This window comes from Rhincodon typus, chromosome 23 (assembly GCF_021869965.1).
Source record: "Rhincodon typus isolate 14 chromosome 23, sRhiTyp1.1, whole genome shotgun sequence".
NCBI lineage: Eukaryota > Metazoa > Chordata > Chondrichthyes > Orectolobiformes > Rhincodontidae > Rhincodon > Rhincodon typus.
This window is the reverse complement of record NC_063354.1, coordinates 11,687,591-11,711,735: the sequence shown is the minus strand read 5'-3', so window position 1 is coordinate 11,711,735 and position 24,145 is coordinate 11,687,591. Positions and strand designations below refer to the sequence as shown.

General features: G+C 41.9%; 1 protein-coding gene across 1 annotated transcript in view; it reads left to right on the top strand.

Moving 5' to 3' along the window:
* Positions 1–11,413: 11,413 nt before the first annotated feature.
* cyth1b (cytohesin 1b) overlaps positions 11,414–24,145 on the top strand; it is a 216,147-nt gene continuing 203,415 nt past the window's right edge. The window contains exon 1 of the mRNA XM_048610838.1: positions 11,414–11,528. Within this exon, the coding sequence (XP_048466795.1) occupies positions 11,510–11,528 (19 nt within the window). The 5' untranslated portion in view covers positions 11,414–11,509. The remainder of the gene's footprint in view (positions 11,529–24,145) is intronic.

Here is a 24,145-nt window from a genome sequence, read left to right as displayed (position 1 = left end):
TCCGTTCAGGAGGATCCTCCAAGATGGTTTCTTCTGAACAAAGGTCTCCCATTCATTGACATCTCTGCTGTACTTTTTGAGGTAAGCCTTCACAGAATCTTTGAAAAATTTCCTTTGTCCTCCTCTTGTTCAAATTCCTTCGTTGAGCTTGGTGCAGAAGATTTGCTTTGGCATTTGGAACTTGGGTGCCATAAGCTTGCGGTTGGCACAGCAGAGTTGATTTTGAACAATCGTGGTCTCCATATTGGGTCTGTTGGCTCTTTTAAAGTCTGTGGAAGCTGAGTGGTTGAGTATATTCAAGGCCATGGGGTTGGTTAGCTCAGTTGGCTGATGGCTGGTTTGCAATGCAGGGTGATGCCAACAGCATGGGTTCAGTTCCTGCATCAGCTACTAGGAAAGACTCACCTTCTCAAACTCTCTTGTCACCTGTGGTGTGGTGACCTTCAGGTTAAAACACCACCAGTTGTCTCTGTGTGTGTGTGTCTCTCCCTCTCTCTGTCTCTAATGAGAGAGCAGCCCTTTACCTTTTATTGGCTCCTTCAAGGACACTGATGTTAATATGCTTGTCCTTCCAGCTAATGGGGAGAATCCATCTCAAACAGCATTGATGGTACTCTTCTGGGGCCCTGAATGTGGTGTCTCTATGTAGTCCAAGTTTTTGACACAAGTAAAAGAATTGGCAGATGATTGCTTTATAGTTAAGGACCTTAGTATCAGTACGGATGTCATGGTCATCAGTAGGATCATGGTTGATCCGAATCAACTGGAATTTGCCCTGGCACGAGTTGGTAAAGGACACGAGTATTCTTGAGATTGAGGCTGAGACCAATTCTTTGGTATGTTCCTGCAAAGGTATTAAGTGAGGCTTGAAGATTCTTTTCCAAGTGAGTGAAGATGACATTCTCATCTGCATAGTGAAGTTGCATGAACAATGTCAGTGTCATTTTCTTTTTGTTTTTCAACTGGCTGAGGTTGAAAAGTGTCTACTGGATTGGTGGAAAAATGTCCACACCTCCTGGGTAGCTCATTCTTGACAAGATGAGGAATGGTGGTAATAAAGGCAGAGAAAAGGATGGGGGTAATGGCATATTCCTGTCTTGACCTCAAAGGACTCTGTCATATTACCATCAGTGAGGACTGTCACTGATAACTTAAGTAAAAACCAAAAGAACTGTGGGTGCTGCCAATCAGAGACAAAAATAGGAATTGCTGGAAAAGGTCAGCAGATCTGGTAGCACCTGTGGAGAGAAATCAGTTAACATTTCAGGTTGAGTGACCCTTCCTCAAAATATTCTGAGGAAGGGTCACTCGCCCAAAACGTTAACTCTGACTTCTCTCTGCAGATGCTGCCAGACCTGCAGAGCTTTTCCAGCAATTTCTATGTTGGTCGCTGACATCTTGTTGTGGAGGAGGCGAGGATGTAGATAAATTTCACTGGACAGCTGGCCATTGACAGGATCTTCCATAACACTTTCCAATTGACTGAGCCAAAAACCTTGGTCATGTTGATGAAGGCCATGTAGTGTACTACTGGTGTTCTTGCATTTCTCTTGGAATTACCGAGCAGTGAAAATATATTCATAGTTCCAAGATTTGTTCGGAAACCTCACTGGCTTTCGGGAAGGATTTCCTCTGATTCTGAGAGAAGGCATTGAGTGAGGGTTCAGGCAATGATTCTCCTGGCTGTGGAGAGTAAGGAGATTCCTCCATCAATCCCACGCTCCACTCTGTCTCCTTTCTCAACAGTAGCAACGGTGGCATCCCTGAGATTTATTCTTTGTCCCAGGTTTTCAGGAACAGTTGATGGAGATGGCGGATAAGGTCTATTCCTCCAAGTTTGAAAATCTCTGCTGGAATCCTATTCGTTCCTGCAGCTTTTCCATGCTTCATGAATCTAATGGAGGCTTCAATTTCTCCCCCACTAGGTGGGAGTGTTGGAGGATATCCTCAAACATGTCCTCATTTATGATTTGTTTTGCAGGTTTGAAGTTCTTTTGAACTGTTTTCTCCATTGAAGGTTGATGTTTTTTCTGTCTCTTGAAAGGGTGCCATCCTTAATCTGCACTGGTTTGAGGCCAAGGGTGCTGGGTCTGTACTTTGCCTTGGTAGCAATGAAGAAACCATGGATGTCGTACTTGTGAGCAAGGAGTTGCAGCTCCTTAGCTTTCTCAGTGCACTGTTAGCTCTTGATTTCCCTCACATTTCTTTGTAACTCCAGCTTTGTTGTTTGAGGAGTTCTCCTCTTTGTTGCACTGGTGATGTTGATGTTGTTTTGCCTGGCATGGAGAGCTTCCTCCTCTTGTTGATGAGGACTTGGATGATGTGGTCATTCTCATAATTTCCTGGTCTTGTAGCCGATAGTGTTAACTTCATGAGATGATGATGATGACTTTCTTCAACTCTTTCCAATTTTCCACTCCATTAAGATGAATGCTTTGGAGATTTTGGTGAAGATATTGTTGGAAGTTGCTTGGCTCTTGAAGCTGTTCAACATGAACTTTTTTTCTGAACTGTTTCTTCATCTTTCAATGTGGGAATGCCATTGCATATAAGCAGACACACATTCCTTAACAGAAGGTAGATCTGGTGGCAAGAGAACCTCAACATCTGGGCATCTCCCTACAGCTACACCTTCATTGAAATCACATGGGTACGTTCCACCTGAATCACTCTTGAGGGTCTGTTTTGAATTGCACTTTGCCTGGTTCCACCCCTCCAACCTTACCATCATCGCTGACCATGTCCAGGGGTCCTAATGGCATCACTGTTAAGATCAACAGAACATTCGAGTCTCTTCACCACAGCAAGCTGACAATCTACAAAAAGGCCTCGGTGTTTGCTACTTATCTTAAGGAATTTCAACTTGCATATATTTATCATTTACTTAAGGACTAAAAATTTCAGCACAGGCAAGAATATTTAAAGTGTAGTCATTACTGGGGAAATGTTGGCATGGCCTACATTTAAACTGTGCTGGGGGCACTGTTCTGGCGAGCCACACTGCACAGGCAGTAGAGAAGGCTTAGAACTATGTAGTGGAGGTGCAGGATCTTGAGAGATGACGTGATAAATTAATGAGTAAGAACAAAGCAAGTGAGCAGGGTATCAAAAAGGGTAATTATATTCACAGCATAGCAGGAAGGGACAGAGTGCGAACTAAAGAGTGTGCCAATAGATAAGATTAAATTCTGCAAAAATAGTAAAGAGACAGAACTTGATACTCTGTATGTGAATACATAATACATTCAACATTCATAATAAAATGGTTGAATTGGCAATTTGATTAGAAACAAGTGTACATGATCTGATTGTACAATCATGTCCCCGTAATGGCAATGATAAAATCTGCACCTGAATGTTCAAGGATAACTTGTATTTTGTAAAGATGGGGAGGCAAGAAAATGTGGAGAAGTAGTTCTCTTAATTAAGGTGACATTAGTTGTACAACAATATCAAGTCCTGAAATCGGTTTATGTAGAGATAAATAGTAAAGGTAGGAAATCACTTGTGGGAGTACGTTGTAGGCCCCTAAAATGTACTCTGATATATTGGGTATACAGGAAGGAACAGTGCAGGTTTGTGAGAAAGTGATGGGTGATAATCATGGGTGATTTTAATCACATAACAGATTTGAAACATTAGTTTGGCAAAGGTAACCTTAAAGATGTGTTAGTCTTTTTGTGACAGTTTCTTGGAGCCCACCAGTGAGCAGGCTATTCTGCAGCTGATAATGTGTAACAAGACATGAATGTATAATTCATGATCTCCTCATAAAGGAGCCCCTTGGTAGCAGGGTTCATACCATAACATGCAGGAGCAGAAGAAAGCCATTATACCCATTTGAGTCTGCCATTCAATGAGATCACAGTTAATCTGATAATCTTCAACTTCCTTTTCCCACCTTGTCCCTAAACCCATTGATATCCTTGCTGATTTAAAAATCTGTTTCCCGGCAATTCATTTTCTTCATGACACTGCGGTGAATAATCTCACAGAATCACTGTCCTCTTCAAGAGGAAGATGCTTACTCTGAGATTACGCCTTCTGATCCTATACTCTCCCACAAGGGGAAAGAGAGCTTCTCAGTATCCACCCTGTGAAAACCCTAATCTTACAATTCTTATGTGCCCTGTTATTCTTCTAAGCTCCAATGAGTAAAAGTCTAATATCCTCGCTGTCTTCATTTTTTAAAAAAAAATGTCTCACCATACCTACTGAACCTTCTCTGGACTGCCTTCAATGGCATCCTTTTATAATAGACTCCGACATTTTCCCAGTACCCTCTTTTTTTTTTATATCCTAAAATCATCTATTTGCTAACATATTGAAGTACAAATTTTAGCTGAAGAAGCTGTTTAGAAAATGTGTTGATTTCAAGCATTTCCTAAAAAGAGAGATGTGAGGGAGAGGTTGGACGTGTAACCATTCAAGTTCAGAATAATGAATTGTCATTGAAGTCCTGACAAGACTCGGTGGGCTGGGTACTTAAGGGATGTTTCCCCTTGTCAGAGAGACTAAAACTAGGGTGCACCTTTAAAAAACAAAGGACAATGGAAGTTTTCTTAATTTATTACACAGCATTTGACGACATAGGGTTTTAGAGCTGATGTGGGCTGGGAATGATTGAATTTGTTTCTGTTTTCATACATGAATGTGTTACTGTGGAGTGAAGAATCCCATGTTCATGAATTCCTGACCTCTTCTAAATCAAGGAGTTGCATTTAAATTAGAGATAACAAGGTGTAGAGCTGGATGAACACAGCAGGCCAAGCAGCATCAGAGGAGCAGGAAAGCTGACGTTTCGGGTCTGGACCCTTCAGTTGCATTTAAATGTTTTATTGTAATGTCTCGGGTGCTTGTGTAGTGAGTTACTTGGAAGTGTAAGTCTGTTTGATAGACACCCTTAGCTCTTTTGCTGATTGGAGTCCTTCTTGACAAATAGGAAGATGGTGGTGGTTTTTGAAAGTCAGTCATCTCCGCTGCAGGATATCTCTGCAGGAGTTCCTCAGGGGAGTGTCCGAGGCCCAACCACCCTCAGCTGCTTCATCACTGACCACCACCACCATCTCCCCCCGCCACACCCCCCCCCCCCCCCCCGCTGCCACTCCATCAGAAGTGGGGATGTTCACTGATGCATGCACAGTGTTCAGCACCATTCAGCACTGAATGATACTGAAGCAGTCCATGTTCAAATGCAACAAGATCTGGACAATGTTCAGGCCTGGGCTGACCAGTGACAAGTAACATTGGTGCCATACAGATGCCAGGCAGTGACCATTTCCAATAAGAGACAATCTAATCATCACCCCTTGATGTTAATGGTGTTACCATCACTGAATCCCCCACTATCAACATCATTGGGGTTACCATTGGCCAGAAACTCAACTGGACTCACTACATTAACACAGTAGCTACAAGACCAGGGCAAAGGCTAGGAATTTTGTAGTGAGTAACTCACCCCCTCATTCCCCAAAGCCTGTATTTCATCTCCAAGGCACAAGTCACGAATGTGATGAATACTCCCCATTTGCTTATGTGGGTGCAGCTCCAACAATACTCCAGAAGCTTGACGCTATCCAGGACAAAGCAGCCCACTTGATTGGCACCACGAACATCCACTTCCTCTACCACTACCGCTCAATAGTAGCAGTGTGTAACATGTACAAGATGCATTGCAGGAGTTCACCAAAGATCCTTAGATGCACCTTCCACACCATGATCAATTCCATCTCGAAGGACAAGGGCAGCAGATATATGGAACACCATCTGCAAGTTCCCCTCCAAGTCACTCACCATTTTCTCTTGAAAACATATTGCCATTTCTTCATTGTTGCTGCGACAAAATGCTGGAATTCTCCTAAGGAAATTGTGTGTCAACCACAGCACACAGACTGCAGCGGTTCAAGATTTGATTTGATTTATTCCTGTCACATGTACCAAGGTACGGTGAAAAGTGTTGTCTTGCGTGCATTACAGGCAGATTGTACTATTCAAGTGCATCAGAGTAACAGAACAGAGAGCAGGATACACTATTACAGCTGCCGAGAAGGTGCAGATAGAGATCAACATCATTAAAGAGGTCCATTTTAAAGTCTGATAACAGTGGGGAAGAAGCTGTACTTGAATCTGTTCATACATGTATACAAACTTTTGTACCTTCTGCCTGACAGAAGAGGGTGGAAGAGAATATTACCAGGGTGGGAGGGATCTTTGTTATGTTGGTTGCTTTCTCAATGCAATGGGAAGTGTAGATGAAGGCAGTGGATGGAAGGCTGCTTTTGTGATGGACTGGGCTGTGTTCACAACTCTCTGTAGTTTCTTTCGATCTTGGGAAGAGCAGTTGCCGTACCACACCAATGCATCCAGATAGGATGCTTTCTATGGTGTATCAATAAAAATTTGCAAGCGTCTTTATGGACATGCCGAATTTCCTTAATCTCCTGAGGAAATAGAGATGTTGTGCTCTCTTGACTCTAAAGTCTACATGGGTGGACCAGGACAGATTGTTGGTAATCATCATTCCCAGGAACGTGATGCTGTCCACCTCAGCACCATTGATGCAGACAGGGGTATGACCTCTACTCTGCTTCCTGAAGTCAATGACCAGCTCCCTCATTTTGGAGAGGCTGTTGTCTTTGCACCATGCTACTAAGCACTCAATCTTTTTCCTGTACTCTATCTTGTCATTGTTTGAGATCCTACAAATGGTAGTGTCATCAGCAAACTTGTAAATGGAGTTGGTACAGAATTAGGCCACACAACCATGAGTATATAAAGGAGCATAGTAAGTGACTGACTGAGTACGCAGCCTTGTGGGGCATTGGCATTGAGGATTATCACGGAGGAGACATTGTCACCTATCTTCTGACTGCAGTCTACTGGTCAGGAAGTTGAGAACCCAGTTACAGAGGGGGGGAAGCAGAGACCTAGATCACAGGGTTGAGAGATGAGTTTGTTTGGAATTATGGTGTTGAAGGTGGAGCTGTAATCAATATAAGGAGCCTGACGTAGGCATCCTTATTGTCTAGATGTTCGAGGGATATAGTATCTGCCGAGGACCTGTTGTGCTGGTAGGTGAATAGCAAGGGATCAAGGTAATCTGGGAGGTTGGAGTTGATGTGAGCCATGACCAACCTCTCGAAGCACTTTATAATTATGGACGTCAGAGTCACTGAGCAGTAGTCATTGAGGCATTCGGATGATGGTCTTCTTGAAGCAGGTGGAGACTTCAGATCATTGTAAGGAGAGGTTAAAGATGTCAGTGAATACTCCCGCCAGCTGGTATGCACAGGATCTGAGTGCATGGCTGGGATTCCATCCGGGCCAGTTGCTTTCCATGGGTTCACCCTTAGGAAGGCTGATCTAATGTCTCCGGCAGTAACCGAGGGTATGAGCCCATTTGAGATTGATGGGACGAGTAATATTGTTTCACAGGCCTTTTGTTCAAAGTGAGCGTAGAATGCATTGAGCTCATTGGGTAGGGATATACTGTTGCTCAGATTCTGTTTGACTTTGCTTTGTAGCTTGTTATGCCTTGCCACAAATGATGGGTGTCCATGCGGTTAGTCTGGGTTTCAAGTTTGGTATTGTCTCTTGGTGTCTCTGATGGCCTTGTGAAGGTCATACTTGGGATTTTTTGTAAGGGTCAGGGTCACTCGACTTGAATGTCTCAAACCTGGACTTCAGTAGAGAATGGATCTCCAGTTCATCCACGGTTACCGGTTGGAGAACGTTAGACTTACTAATGAAGTCTGTAACAGTAGTGGCATGCTCACAGCTCACCACCACCTTCTCAACAACAATTAGGGATGGGCAAGAAATGTTGTCAACCAGTGACATCCGCATCACGTGAATGAATTTTTAAAAAAAATCTAGATTCCTTGAATGACTGGCTAATTTGCTTTTTGGTGACAGTAGTTGAGAGTGGAATTAGGATGAGAACTCCATTCTTATGTTAGAGAGGGTCAGAGGCTGAGGGGTGACCTTACAGAGCTTTATAAAATCACGAGGGGCGTAGATAAGGTGAATAGTCAAGTTCTTTTCCCCGTGGTAGGGAGTCCGAAACTAGAGGGTGTAGGTTTAAGGTGAGAGTGGAAATATTTAAAAGGGAATTAAGGCACAACTTTATTACGCAGAGAGTGATGCGAACATTTAAAAGGCATCTGGGCATATGTGGATTGGAACGATTTAGAGGGATAGGGGTCAAATGCTGGCAAATGGGATTAAATCAATTTAGGATATTTGAATTAGAAGAAGTTGGACAGAGGGTCTGTTTCCATGCTGTACATCTCTACGACTCTGAATAGAGATCTTATTATGGCCACCTGGACAAAAGATGTCAACTTTTTTTTTTAAGAATGGCATCTTCAGTAATGCAAGTACACTCTAGTGCACCGGTGAGTCAACATATTTATGATAAGACCAGTGTGGGAAGAAAACAAAAACACATTAATGTAAATACTATCTGTAGAGTTCTCCCTGCCAGGAAATGATAGGACTTTGATTATGCTATCCACTTCATATTGGATACAGGAGATAACTTTTAGAGGGTCAACTTTGACTGGTGGGATTGTCCTAGAAAGTTAAATTGATAATGGTACTCTCTCACGATGACACTAATTGCAGTGCATGTGCTGCAAGCTTTTAAACATTGTAAATGCATTTCTAGCATTCTTCTCTTCCCCTGTAAACCAGAATATCACAATACTGTAGCATATTCTTCCATATGTATGTAAATTTGTATTAAAGCATGGAAATAAAATTTTAGTTGTTAGAAAATGCTGATCTTTATGGTTCTCTGGCCATAAATCAGAAACTGGTCTGCTATAATATTACAGTAATAGCACTTGAGAGCTTTAACCTTTTTTTTAAAAAGGTAAGGATAGTTTATTACCCTGGTACCTTCTGTTGAGTGATTATGCTGTAATGCTTTGGTTTCTGAAATTTTCTTTTGCACTGTACAGAACATCATCAATTCAATGCTTCCTTCTGAGACATGAATTATCATAGAAATCAATGTATACCAGAAAAACTTCAATGATCATTTTGCTTCTATTCAAAACCCATAATGTCTGTCAATGATTTGATTCATTTGCCTGAAAAGCATACCATTACTGATCCAGTAATACAAGATGTAAATATTTCATAAGGTACTTGGAGAAGGGGAAACAGGAGTGATTCACAACCAGAGCAAGAATCCAGTGTTTACAATTGGACATTTGAGAATATACAAGGTACTGGTTGTTTTGTTGTCAAGATTTCTTTCCTGCCTTATGAATGTACATAGTTACAGAAACAATGTTGAATCTATTATTAACATAATAACTTACATATGTTTTAATCACCGTGAATAATTCAAGTTCACTTTTGCCCTACTTTACATACGTGGTGCATTTTGTTTTTACTTTACTCCAATTTGTTATTTAAACTTTTAAAATTTAAATTCGAATTGTGCAAAACAAAATGTTACTTTCTCCGCAGTCCTCCACCTACCCCCGCCCAAGATGCTTCCACCTGACACTGCAGAATTGAAGATGTGTGGTGAATGATAGAACTGGCCTTTCAATTTCCCATCTTTTAGTTAACTTGCTATCGAGAGGGGAAACTTGATAATGGAAGGAATTATGGGTCTGATCAAGACCTAAAATCCACTTTTAAATCTGCTTTGCCTCTTCTCCTCTTGCCTTCTTCCCTACAATCTGAACTAAAGAGTGTAGATGACAGATTCAACAATCTGATGATATATAAATAGCCATCAGGATGATTGTGAATGTGATGTGGGTTGATTTGTTCTGAGATTCTGCTTCACCCGCCTCCACAAATGTTCTGACAGAGATGGGAGGTTTGACAATTGGAAAAATTTGAACAAAATCATTGCACAGCTCAGCACGTTAACCCATCATGTTGTCATAGTATCAGTCTGCCTAGACCTGTAGCATTTCGACATGCACCGTCACTATATCCTATTGTCAATAGAAAATCATGCAACAGAAAAATGGCTGTCCCTCGTTAATCAAAGAACATGGTACAGTAAATAGAGTATAAAAGCAAAATGTTGCAGATGGTGGCAATCTGAAATCAAACGATGATTGTCGACCTGAACAGTCAACTATTTCCGGCCATGGTAGAGTTATCACTGTCCATTCTGTTGTTTTTCTCAATTTGGTGTTCGTTCACATTTCTAAATGTTATCAGCTTCTAAAAATGTTATCAGCGAAAAGAACAGGGTATATGAAGTCGTTGATTTTCATTTCATTACAATGTCTGTATGGTTCTGAGAAATTTTGTTTATTGCCAAGCCAATCCTGACTGCAACGTTTTCTCACTTCTCTCTGGAAGAGGAAATGAGATGGTAACGGGGATGTGCTTAACTGTGTGTTCACGATAGTGGCAGAGCAGTTCACAGCTTGAGTGGAGAATTTTCTTGACTGTTCAGAGTCGTTGGAATTTCAGACATCTCGATTAGATGCTGGCGTCATTTGGGGACGACGTCCCTGCTTTATGGTCAAAAATTAGCTTAGTCTGACTCCTCTTCCAACCCCCCTCAAGTTTTCGCTCTGTGGTTCTTGTTGCTCTGATAAGAGTTTGAGTATCCCTGCAAAGTAGGTGGGGTTTCTCATGAGGTCAACAATGTCTGACCAATGTGGGCAACGATGTCCTATTAACTTGTAATGAATGAAGTGCTTAGGTGCTGAGGCTCCCCTGTGACTGAAGAGAGGTGAGAATCTGACAACACGAGTGCAGCAAAGTGCAGAAACCACTTGGCTTGAAGGTATAGAGAAACGTTGGGCCAATTGGGAATGGCTGGGACAGCGGGTGTTACGTTGCCTTTCTCTGAAATACCTGTCAACTGGACTCAAATCAGTTCGGCCAGTTTCTGGTGCGTGTGGACCTGCAGCAAAGAACTGCTTTTCCTCACATTGGATAACGAGTATGGAAATCTGCTTGAAAAATTGTCACATTGTTGTAACAAAGAATTGCTTTTCTATAGTTTGGGGGAATATCGTGGAGGGATTTCCAGAAGTCACCCCTTCACCCAATCTTTCTGTGCACCTTTTTGCATAAAAATGTACTTCTGTGCCGACGCGGTTTCCTTGATTGACCTGTACACATGGCAGGAAACTCGACCTCTATAGGAGTAATAACTCGCTCTTGCATCATGTTGCGAATAAATATTTGTTCTGGGCGGGTAACCTGTTGGCAGAATCTTTTTTTTAAAAAAAAACAAAGTCCGATTTAAATCTGCTGTGTGTGTGTGTATACACAAAGGGGTCACTGAGCATAGCTGGTTGTGACCTTGGGGCCGAGCCTGCACTGTGTCAAAATGCAACAGCGGGCTGTCAGCTTCCGGGATCACGTGGTCGCAGGCCACGCCTCCTTTCCCCGGGCGCTGATGTCAGCTGATCGGCTCGAGCGGAGTCCTGGGCGGAGCGCGAGGCAGCCCGCTCAGCTCAGCTGGTGCCCACCGGTGCAGGCAGCAACAGGAGGAGGAGGAGGAAGATTCCGAGCCATGGAGCAGGACAACTACGGTCAGTGCCAAACCAATGCAGACTCTTGTAGCTCACATGGGCAAAAGGGGTGGGCTGGCTGGACGGAGCTCGAGACTGGCTTGCACCTATTTCCCCACGCCACTTCCCCCTCTCTCACTCCTTCCCCTAGCTCTGGCTCAGGAAAGCCCCCCACCCCAGCGCTGCTACAGTGTTTCAATTATGTTTCTTCTGTCCCGCCGCAACTCTCAGCTTGCAACAAAAACAGAGATTGGTGGGGAGATCCCATCTCCTTTCGCTCCACAGTCCGGCTTTCATAGGAAACGGGTCTGCACGGTGTCCTGTTTCCACAGCATGCTGCCTCCAACCATGCTGCAATAGGCAAAGAGAGAGACTGGCTTTAAATTAACACGTGATAGCCTCAGAGACTTTCAAACTTATTTTTATTCGGGACTTTTTGTGCCGGTATTATTGCTGATGCTCTCTGCTATGTCAGTAGATGCGTGGGATCAAGTTTTGATGGTGGAGTGATCGGCCAATATGTTTTCATTCTCTATCCCTCCCCTAATTTGATTTTTTATTTTCCCGTTGCCACCCAAGATAAACACTCTTGAACAAATGTATGCAAATCCAGGACGGCCAGCAAAAAGAGTGCAAACGTGTGTTTTCTTAAATGTGAATAAATTGTTTGAAATGTTCGTGTTGTAAGCAGTAATGCAGCCACAAGTATCCAGTGACATATAACCAAGCTCGTGAACTTCGAATAAGTCACAAAATCCTGTGCCAAGATGATATTCTGGCTGTCGAGGAGCAATCACACACTTTTTTGTCCATCGATGGATTTAGATTAGCATTTGTGCAGAAAATATCATCCAGTATTCAAATGATATGTCACTTCAAGGTGTAAATTTTAGGGCTGAAATTGAATTCTCATGCAATTTAATGAATTCTGTACAATGTTCTATTTCATGTTTGTATAATTTTTCAGGTTGAACATGTCTTTGCCAAAATCGTGTTTTGCTGTCCTCTTGCCCACACTGTTTTTTATGTTTTCAGTCTTGTATTGCTGCTTGGTTTTGTTGTGGCACTGAGAACAGTGTCAGAGGAAGGTAGGTTACAAGTCTTGGCCAGGTAGAGTGCAGTGTTAAGTAGTAAGATGAGAATGTGAGGCAGTGGTGTTCAACATACATGAACAGTATTTTTATCATCCTCCATTTAATGTGTTATGACTGTAACACGCACAAGGGATCAAAGTGAGTTGGTTGAATGATTTATGAAAGTGAAAGTAAGATGCACATTTAAGATTCGCCTTAATGATGTCTTCCACAGCAAATTTGAAATTGGGGGTTCATTCGGTTTACTTTGGTGCAGTGAGCAGACAATGTACCAGAGGATCTCCAAGACCTGTGGGATCATATAGAGATGAGAATATTCAGAAAAACAAGGAAGAAAATTAGAATGTGGAAACTGTCAAAAGATTTTCACCTGGCTGGCATTCGTTATATCTTATTCTTTGCTGTAAAGCTTGCATCACAAAGCAGAAAAAGTGGCAAAAACCATTTTGTAAGACAGTCTTCTTACAGGAAGAAAGCACTTTTTTGGTTTTCAGCAATTTTTTGTACATGACCATTGAGGAAACTGACTTTTTTTTTATTATTCCTTCACGGGATGAGGTAGTCACTTGCTAGGCAGCATTTATTGCCCATCCCAAAATGTCTAGAGGGAAGTTCAGAGTCAACTACATTGCTGTGGGTCTGGAATCATATGTAGGCCAGACCAGGTAAGGATGGCAGTTTCCTTCCCTAAAGGGTGTTAGTGAACCAGACGGGTTTTTCCAACAATCGACAATGGATTCATGGTCATCATTAGATTCTTAATTCCAGATATTTATTGAATTCAGATTCCACCATCTGCCATGGCAGGATTTGAATCTGGGTCCCCAGAACATTATCTGGGTCTCTAGATTAACAGTCCAGCGATAATACCACTAGGCCATCACCTCTGTTACATAACTTTTTTTTTCTAATTTTGTTGTATGATTTAAAAACTACAGTTAATTGACTATAATTCATGGATAAATTTCATAAAATGTCCTTTAACTCCATTTGCTTGACTCATTAATTATTTGTGTGGCATGCATGTATGAAGGAAAAGTGTCCTTAATTTTTTGAAACTTCAGTTCTCCATTCTGGACCTGAGAGTGCCAGGTACGTAAGGACGTGGGTTGATCACTTGAGGACTTCCTTCTGGATCCAGAAACAAAAACTGAAATTGCTGGAAAAGCTCAGCGGGTCTGGCAGCATCTGTGGAGAGAAATCAGAGTTAATGTTTTGGGTCGAGTGACCCTTGTTCAGAACGGAATGGTCACTGGACCCGAAACATTAACTCTGATTTTCTCCACAGATGCTGCTAGACCTGCTGAGCTTTTCCAGGAATTTCTGCTTTTGTTTCTGATTTACAGCATCTGCATTTCTTTTGGTTTTCCTTCTGGATTCACCTGGGTTCCTCATACATGGTCTGTGATGGGTGGAATGTACAGGGAGAGGTTGTTTTGTTCTCTTCCCGGCCTTTCAGAAGCTTTAGTTGCTCTGATGAGGGATCACGTGGTACTCTCCCAGCTACTAAAAGCTGTTCCACACCCATTGGGTGCTGCAGTGTAGGTATTGTATAATTGAGAAGCAAATAGTAATGTGTGTTCATTTTATACTGTATTTGATTGGGTATCAGTGATGCCTTCCTCAAAACAAAATTATTTTGCTATGGCAGTAGTGGGTATTCTAAGACCCAGTTAAAATAGAATTATGAGGGTGACAGAATTTTTCAACGTGATGCATTGGCAGGCAAATTTTAATGCCTTCATCATCTCTAACTTGTGGCTTGATTTCAACTTGTATATCTGTTTGTGGAAAAATACAAATTGTAAAACCATACCAATTTGGTTATACAGCTGTTGTATTTAATTTGGATATGATGGTTGAGATGCATTTTACCAGACTTGCTGAACCTTGGAGATAAAAGTGTGGGATTAAATGTTTCATAAGGACATAATTCAACAATCCCATCCTTTCTTAGTGATTTGCAAGCGCATCTATAAAATTGTGGAAGTACGTTAAGAATGGGATGGTTGGCTGTCAAGATGTTAAATTCCGAATTGCTTTGTAGCAGTTTGCCCAGGAAAGCTTTTTGACATTGTAAAAAGGAATGCGTATTATGTCAAAGAGAGCTTTTTTTTGTATCTCTTTCAGCTGGAAGTGTAGTTGGGCAATATGAGATGTTGAACATCTTTGATTTCTGTGATTACTTAGGCATTTAAAATTCATATAGATGAATGTATGTAATTAAAGAAATGTGTATTATTCTGAAATGCCATAATGTTAATTGTCACGGAATGAAATCTGTTTATTTGATGTATGTGACCTTTACTTGTATTATGTCATTTTAAAGCACTAATTAGATGCTAGAAGCAGCCTAATAACAATAAATATTGTGAATTAGACTATTTCTCTGACTGTGGAGTTCCTGCCATGGGCCATTTATGAATGGGGACATTGGCAGAGCCTGTTCATAGTTTTTGTTGAGTGTAACAGCTCCACATTATGGTAGTTCTCTGCAGACGGTTCTGTTTTATGCTGTCTCTAATTCTTACTTCTAAAGCATAAATTTCCGGAGAGGATTGAAAACTAACTGTCTGACAAAATATTATTGCCTTTTAATGTTGCAAAAGATTGATTGTATATTAGCACCAGTGGTGAATTCAAAGTTGGTGCAGTTTTCAGTCACTAGTAGATCACAGTTAGAATAGCCTTATGTTATGAGTCATTTTCTAAGTAACATAGTGTTTTCTAAAGGGTCTTGTGTTCTTTTCAGCTTAAAAATAGCCCAAGGCTTTCTCTGTCCATTCAGGTGGATGTAATTTAATCATTACTTTATTTGTAGTCTGATGAGGGTCCAGGTAAAATTTATTCCAGCAATTTGTTTTTGGACAGTTTATGATGTGCCTTTATGTGTCATCCTGAGATGGGCCTTGAACCTTCTAGCCCAGAGTTAAGGATACTGCCACTGCATGATGTGATCCATATTTAGCCATTTGTCATAGAGTCATACAGTCATTGACATATACAGCATGGAAACAGACCCTTCAGTCCAACTCATCCATGCCAACCAGATATTCTAAATAAAACTAGTCGCATTTGGTCCTTATCCCTCTAAACCCTTCCTGTTCATATACCCATCCAGATGCCTTTTAAATGTTTTAACTGTACCAGCCTCCTCCACTTCCTCTGGCAGCTCATTCCATACAAGCATCACAATCTGCGTGAAAAGGTTGCCCCTTAGGTCCCTTTGAAATCTTTCCCCACTTACCTTAAACCTATGCCCTCTAATTTTGGACTTGCCCCACCCCAGGGAAAAGACCTTGTGTATTTATCCTATCCATGCCCCTCATGATTTTATAAAACTCTAGAAGGTCACCCCTCAATCTCCAACACTCCAGGGAAAATAACCCCAAACTATTCAGCCTCTCCCTATAGCTGAAACCCTCCAACCCTGGCAACATCCTGTAAATCTGTTCTGAACCCTTTCAAGTTTCACAACCTTCACAACAATTGCACGCAATATTCCAATAATAACCTGACCAATGTTCAACTCATTCCCTCATCCTTTTTTGTGTCAGTCTTTTTTCCTCTGTCTTGTATGTTTTTAGGCTTTTCTGGCTTGTAAATTTGCAAATGTTTGAGACCTCCTGCAGATATTAATGGGTTATCCAATTCTATAATTGTATTTCTGAGGAAGGGTTCTGACCGAAACGTCCACTTTCCTGCTCCTCTGATGCTGCCCGGCCTGCTGTGTTCCTCCAGTTCCATACTGTATTGTCTCTGACTCCAGCATCTGCAGTTCTTCCTAACTCTATAATTGTAGGAAATATCTCTTGTTAGTGTACTTGCCCGTTAATACAGAGCCCCAGGATCTCTTTATGGGTCCCTTAATGTTCCGTGATCCTAGTTTGAAAAGATGTGCTCTGTTTTAAATTATTTAATGTGAACAGAACAACTCGAAAGGAACTATTAGAGGTGTTTTCAGCCAATTAATTGCTCACTTGGACACTCATGCATTGTTTTGCAGCAAAGAAAGTTGAAAGGAGTTTGGTTTAAAAAGTCCTGATGCAGGCAATATGTAACTATACTGCAAGTGACAGTCTGTACTCTGGAAAGTTTCCCAGTTATCATATCTAATGATCAGACAATGTTGATTATAATCAGTGTTTTATTTTTCCCGTCTTATTATCTAAAGGAGGTTTGAAGTGCCTTCTGCATTTAGTGAATGAAACTGGTTACTGTTGTATTTGTTGTGAGAACTACATATTTTTACTTTAATCACGCTGGTGAACCTTGAGTAATCTTATATACAATTGCAGAAACACAGATTATAAAGTTTATTATACATTGTTATCTGGAAAATAAAGTTAACATCACCTTTGGAATAATGTTAGAAACAGTTTGATCTGACTCATTTCAGTTGCTGTCTGTTATGACGTGTTTACTAACTTTAAATGTTATCTGAAACATGCACTTTGAGAATGAACCTTTTGCATATCAAATCCAGGGGGCTAGTGAAGTCTGTGACCCATCACCTGTTCAGTGTGAATAGAGATTAAATGAGGAAAATCACTCTTAATTGTGTATCTGTTTAGATTTTGACCAAATTAACACTCAAGCTGCATTAATGTATTGGCTTGCAGATGATAATTTTACTGTCGTTTTAGTACTCTCAGGAATTATGAGTGAAGCATGTTTTTCTAATTCAACTCAATAAGTGGAAGAGATGTGCTATAAGTTTTGTTATTGGCAAACTATCAAAGTTTAAAAGCCAGTGCAATATCTTTCACCATCATGTAACAAACAATGATTCCAGCAATGATGCTGATTCCTGTATGGTTTTGTGAATGTTTTGAGCGCATTGTGGTGTGAATTAATGGTCCACTGATATTTGACCTGTAGGCTACATATAATCACGATGTTCGTCTGGGAGGCAACTTAATGCTGAGTAGTGTGTAGACAACTATTGCAGATAAAGCTGCCATTTGTCCAAGTGCATGTGTCCTTTTAGACATTATGTAGAGGTGGCAGTGTTGGACAAGGATGGACAAAGTCAGAAGTCACATGAGACCAGGACCCCACGAGTCCAACAGGTTTACTTGAAAACATAAGCTTTCATAGCACTGCTCTTTTGTCTGGTGAAATGGAGAGAAGTGCACAGACACAGATACGTAGGCAGAGAGATAATAGCCAGGTAATTAAGAGTGTCAACAGATAAGTATAAGTAGTGTCAGTAGGCTCAATAGCGAGATTCTGCAGATGATAAAAAGTGTCAAACGGTGTGAGTAAAATGTTAATAGCTGAATAACAAGTGAAGGGATGATCTATAAACTGATTGATTAAGGCAGAGAGATAACTGCAAGTGATGAAAAATAAGGTGGCGCTAAAAACAAACCAAATGGCTGGAATAACATGAGAGGGTATCAGAGTTGCATGTCAAGGGTCTAAACAAAGCAACAAGTATTCAAAGTCGTGTGACTTATGATTTTAAGACCTTTAAATTTAGTACATGGCTTGGTAATACTTAAACAAAAATAAATTTTCAACATTTAGAATATACTGCCAATTGATGTATAATTCTTAAAATTTGCATTTGGGCTTTCTTTATGAAATGGAATATTGAAATGGTTTTGCTTTTTGCGTGGGACAGCAAGGGGATCTGGGAGGCAAACTAGTTTTATGCCCCAGCTGATATTATTCTGTCTCCTAATTCGGTGACAAGTAAAACTGGTAGGATCAGTTGGGATTTTGAAGGCAACATTGAATACATTAATGTCAATTTCCCACCCTGTGAATGAAGTTATAAAAGCCACCATCTGCAATTAAGTTAGATGGTTGCTTTTAAAACTTACAATAACTTATGGAACGATCCTCGATTACAGTTTTCAAATAAAGCATTACCAAATGATTTGCAATTTGGTAAATATCACATCAACAGACTAACAGAAGTGATGCTTTACCTTGCGGGAACTTATTACACATGATTTGAGCTCAGGATAATTGGTGTATTGTTTATCAAAGGACTGGGTGAGTACAAATGCACACTGCAGTCAAGTTTGGAAGTCTGAAGTAAAAATAGGAAATGTTGGAAATACTCAGCAGTTCTGACAGTTTCTACCTCCACAGAAACTGTTAGCCTGGAATTTTGAGATCCTTCCTGTGGCTAGCAACGGAGGGAGCAGACCTAAAATATGGTGCCATCTTTCATGTTCGTTCTTTGCTCCATTCCACCCCCAGGCTATTTCTGAGAGGGGGGATTTGGAAAGGGTAGGACAGCAGCTGGGCCACCTTCCAGTACGTGACGGCTGGCTGATTTAAACTCGAGTCACCTAATGTGACTGATGGAGGAGGCTGCCCAGGAATTTCCTGTCACCTTCCAGGTTCACAGAGTTGGTGCAGAATTTCTTGTCCTTCCAGCAGGGGCCTGCCCAACGGACCAAGCTACCAGCACTTCAAGAGTCTTAGGTTTCTGGTCTGAAAGCATCTCAGTCCTCCTCCTCCATTCTAACAAGGTTGGCCCAGTTACAAAGGTTGTTTTTTTTTAAAAGAAAAATTAAATCTTGGAGAAGTTGGTGAGACACTGTCTCTATTTGGATGGGCCCCTTCCTTCTTTTCAGTTCTGCTGCTTCCCACCCTAAAGGCCCGCCTGCTGATCTTAGTTGGACAATGACCACCCCCTCTGGCTTTCAATTAACTGCTCCAGGGAAATTTACACAGACTGTGTGGTCTTATGGTCTTAATCTCAGTCTGAGGGCAGAGTTCAGATGTCTGCAGGGAAATTCCTGACCTCTTTTAAAACATGATTATAACTGGTTAGCAGGATGTTCATGTGTGATTTTGGTGCAAGCTTTCCCCTTCTCCCTCTTATTCAGTTTAAATATTGTGCCCCTGGCAAGTACCTATCTTAGTTGACAATAAAGGATCAAGGGGAAACAATACTGAGCACAAGAAATCCGAGCATATGCAGACCATTTGGCCCCTTTGAAACTGCTCTATCATTTGATAAGATCGTTGTTGATCTGGTTTTGGCTTCAACTCCACTTCGTGCTGCACAGCCTGTATGTCCTCAATTCCCTTTTTGGTCAAAAATCTATCTAACTCAGCCTTGAATAAATTAAATGATGCAACCTCCACTACTCTCCTTGGAGGATAATTCTGTAGACTAAAGAATCATTGAATCACAGTATAGAAGAGGCCTTTTTGCCCATCAAGTCTACTGCCAAAAATATACTTCTACCCAGGTTGATAGTGTTGTTAAGAAGGCGTACGGTGTGTTAGGTTTTATTGGTAGAGGGATTGAGTTTCGGAGCTATGAGGTCTTGTTGCAGCTGTACAAAACTCTGGTGCGGCCGCACTTGGAGTATTGCGTACAGTTCTGGTCACCGCATTATAGGAAGGATGTGGAAGCATCGGAAAGGGTGCAGAGGAGATTTACCAGGATGTTGCCTGGTATGGAGGGAAGGTCTTATGAGGAAAGGCTGAGAGGGACTTGAGGCTGTTTTTGTTAGAGAGAAGAAGGTTAAGAGGTGACTTAATAGAGACATACAAGATGATCAGAGGATTAGACAGGGTGGACAGTGGGAGCCTTTTTCCTCGGATGGTGATGGCTAGCACGAGGGGACATAGCTTTAAATTGAGGGGTGATAGATATAGGACAGATGTCAGAGGTAGGTTCTTTACTACTTTTGCAGGCAGGGCATTCCACGCCCTTACTACTCTGAGTTGACTCGCCAACTTTAAGGGCATTTAAATGGTCATTGGATAAACATATGGATGATAATGGAATAGTGTAGGTTAGATGGGCTTCAGATTGGTTTCACAGGTCAGCGCAACATCGAGGGCAGAAGGCCCTGTACTGCGCTGTTATGTTCTATGTTCTACCTACACTAGTCCCACTTTGCTGCACGAAGCAATGGGCCTAGAATGTTATGACACAAGTGCTTATCCAAGTGCATCTTAAAGGTTGAGTTTTCCTGTCCCAGGCAGTCCATTCCAGACCTCCTCCACCCTCTGGATGGAAAACGTTTTTTGTGAAATTCCGTCTAAACCTCCTGGCTTTCATTTTAAAATTATGCCCACTGCTATTGACTCTTCAACTCAGAGCAACAGCTGCTTTCTACTCAGCCTATCCATGCCCCTCGTAATGTTATACGCCTCTATCAGATCCCCCTCAAGTTCCTCTGTTCCAGAGAAAACATCCTGCTTTTATCCGGAGATAGTAAGAACTGCCGATGCTGGAGTCAGATAAGTGTGGAGCTGGAGGAGCACAGCTGAAGAAGGGTCCCGACCGAAACGTCAACTTTCCTCCTCTGATGCTGCCTGGCCTGCTGTGCTCCTCCAGCTCCACGCTATTATCTGAGTTTATCCAGCCTCTCTTCATAGCTGAAATCTTCCATCCCAAGCAACGTCCTGGTGAATCTCCCCTACACTTCCTCCAGTGCAGTCACATTCTTGCTCATAGTGTGGTGACCAGAACCACTACAGGAGTGATCCAACAAAAATTCTGTACAGCTCCAACCTGACCTTCCTGCCCTTAAATCTATGCCATGACTGATAAAAGCAAGTTTTAGCTATCCTATTAACCTATCCTGTCAGCTTCACAGGTCAGTGGTCAAGCATCACAGAATCCCTATGTTTTTCTGAGCTCCTTGCTGTTTTGGCATTCATTGAATACTCCCTTATCTTGTTCCTTTGAAAGGGCATTACCTGGTGTTTATCAGGGTTAAATTTGATTTGCTGTTGATCAGACCAATCTGTTTATATCCCTTGATAACCCAGCATCATCTTTCTCACTGTCAACAACCTAGCCAACCGTTGTGTCATCTGCAAACTTACTTATCATCCCTCCCACATGCTCTTCTACATCATTTATGAATATCACAAACAACAAGGGACCCAGCACTCAATTCTTGTGGTCAGGCCCTGCACACCGGACTCTAATCACTCTAACAGCCTTCTACTGCCACCATTTGTCTCCTGCCGCTAAGCCAAGTTTGGATCTATCTTGCTAAATTACCCTGGATCCCATGAGCTTTTAATTTCTTTGAATTTTCCATGAGTTTAAGAGAAAAATATTTCTTTTCATCTCAGTATGAAATGAAAACCCCAAGTAAATAGTTTGGAGACAACAAGGTGCAGGGCTGGATGAACACAGCAGGCCAAGCAGCATCATAGGAGCAGAAAGGCTGACGTTTCGGGCCTAGACCCTTCATCAGAAAATACTGCTCACGCTTGGACATAGAGCAGTTTTTCCGCTGCCTCCGCCTCCACGCTCACTTCTTCAACCGTGAGCCTAACCCTCCCTTTACTGACCCCTTCTCCCGCTTCCAACACACCCCCTCCTCCTGGACACCACCCCAAGGCCTCCTACCCTCCCTCGACCTCTTCATCTCCAACTGCCGTCGAGACATCAATCGCCTCAGCCTCTCCACCCCTCTCTCCCACTCCAACCTCTCCCCCGCAGAACGTGCAGCCCTCCGCTCCAATCCCAACCTCACCATAAAACCCGCGGACAAGGGAGGCGCAGTTGTAGTATGGCGCACTGACCTCTATATCGCCGAGGCCAGACGCCAACTCTCCGACACCACCTCCTACCGCCTCCTTGATCATGTCCCCACCTCTGAGCACCAAACGATCATCTCCCAAACCATCCACAACCTCATCACCTCAGGTGACCTCCCACCCACGGCCTCCAACCTCATCGTTCCCCAACCTCGCACTGCCCACTTCTATCTCCTTCCCAAAATCCACAAACCTGAATGCCCTGGTCGACCCATTGTCTCCGCCTGCTCCTGCCCCACCGAACTGATCTCCAACTATCTGGACTCCATTTTCTCCCCCTTGGTCCAGGAACTCCCTACCTATGTCTGTGACACCACCCACGCCCTCCACCTCCTCCAGAACTTCCAATTCCCCGGTCCCCAACACCTCATCTTTACCATGGATGTCCAGTCCCTCTACACCTGCATTCCCCATGCAGATGGCCTAAAGGCCCTCCGCTTCTTCCTTTTTCCACAGGCCCGACCAGTCCCCCTCCACTGACACCCTCATCCGCTTAGCCGAACTCATCCTCGCCCTCAACAAGCTTTTCTGACGAAGGGTCTAGGCCCGAAACGTCAGCCTTTCTGCTCCTATGATGCTGCTTGGCCTGCTGTGTTCATCCAGCCCTGCACCTTGTTGTCTCGGATTCTCCAGCATCTGCAGTTCCTACTATCTTAAATAGTTTGGATGTTTGTTGATCACTTGTTTCCCATACATTTTATTTCAAGTTTGCAAGAAGTTAATGTTGCAACTTTAAGAATAATTTATGGTTATTTCAGTTGTTCGCATGAGGACAAAAGTGTCCCACATCGTAGCTATCCAAAGATGGCACTAGTCTCAAATTATTTAACAATGATGTCAATGACTAATAGGGGAAGCTTGCTTAGAAATTAGTTTGTGCTCCACTTTATTTTGTCAATCTGTTCAACATTTCTAAATTGCCGAACTATAAACTGGCCTGTGTCTAATTCATCCTCCACCATTGTAATTCCACTAACAATAGCAAGGGATGCTGCTGAAGTCGTATAGATTAATATGTCCCATGCAAAAGTGAAACTTTTTCCTCTCTTTTGTTCTGCATAGTTGATAGACTAGGGTATATTTCTGCACTGCTTACTGGATAATGGGATTTCAGATATTCTTAGTGCAGGCCTGTTGCATGTTATTGGCTATTGTGTGTTGATTAATTACAGAATGTTCAATCTTTATGTTAATTTTGCTTAAATAAAGAAGCTTCTTCCCTTTCTCATAAAAATTGATGTGCGAGGGTAGTTTATTTATCTTTAGTTGTACTTTTTTTTTTGACTGACCGCAGCATGATCACTATTCTCGGATGGGTGTGGTACAGTCATCTTGTAAGCAATGCCTTTGTAAACCAGATAAGTTTACAAGTGTTTTGCTCATAATAAATTAAGACTTCTAATGATCAAGTTTGGAAATATAAAGAAACAGCTGATTTATGAAAGTGACTCCTTGTGATGAATCTGTGACTATATGAAAAATGCTTTGAGCTCCATTGGCTTATTGCATCATGAGGAATACAGATTGTAATGTCAGGTTTGACAGCTTGTCAGTTTTCAGTACAATGGCATGAGAATGCAGCCTAAGTGTGACCAGACTTTTACAAGTGAGTGGAGTAAAAAAACTGAAATATTGGACTAAAGTATTGTTACTTAGGAATGACTGCATGTAATATTCCAGTCTGGCACTATACTTGTGTGAATGTGGGTGCTGGGAGATCCTGGCGCTGATGGGTAGTGGGGTGAAAGATGAAACTTAGTTGTGATGCCCTCATAGCTGAATAATCCAAAACTCACTGATTTGTACATGAAAAATTAGGTGGGGTTAGGAAGACTAGTGTCACCAATTAGAAATGGAAGGTTTGGTGTAGAGGAAGAACTGAAGGAAAATTGTATAACACTAAACTGTAGCACAGAAGATAACTTTGCTTTTCGAGATTAAAACAGACTTTTTCACTTTGAGCTAAAGACTAAATTTTTAGTGTTGTATAAATGTAAGCATTTA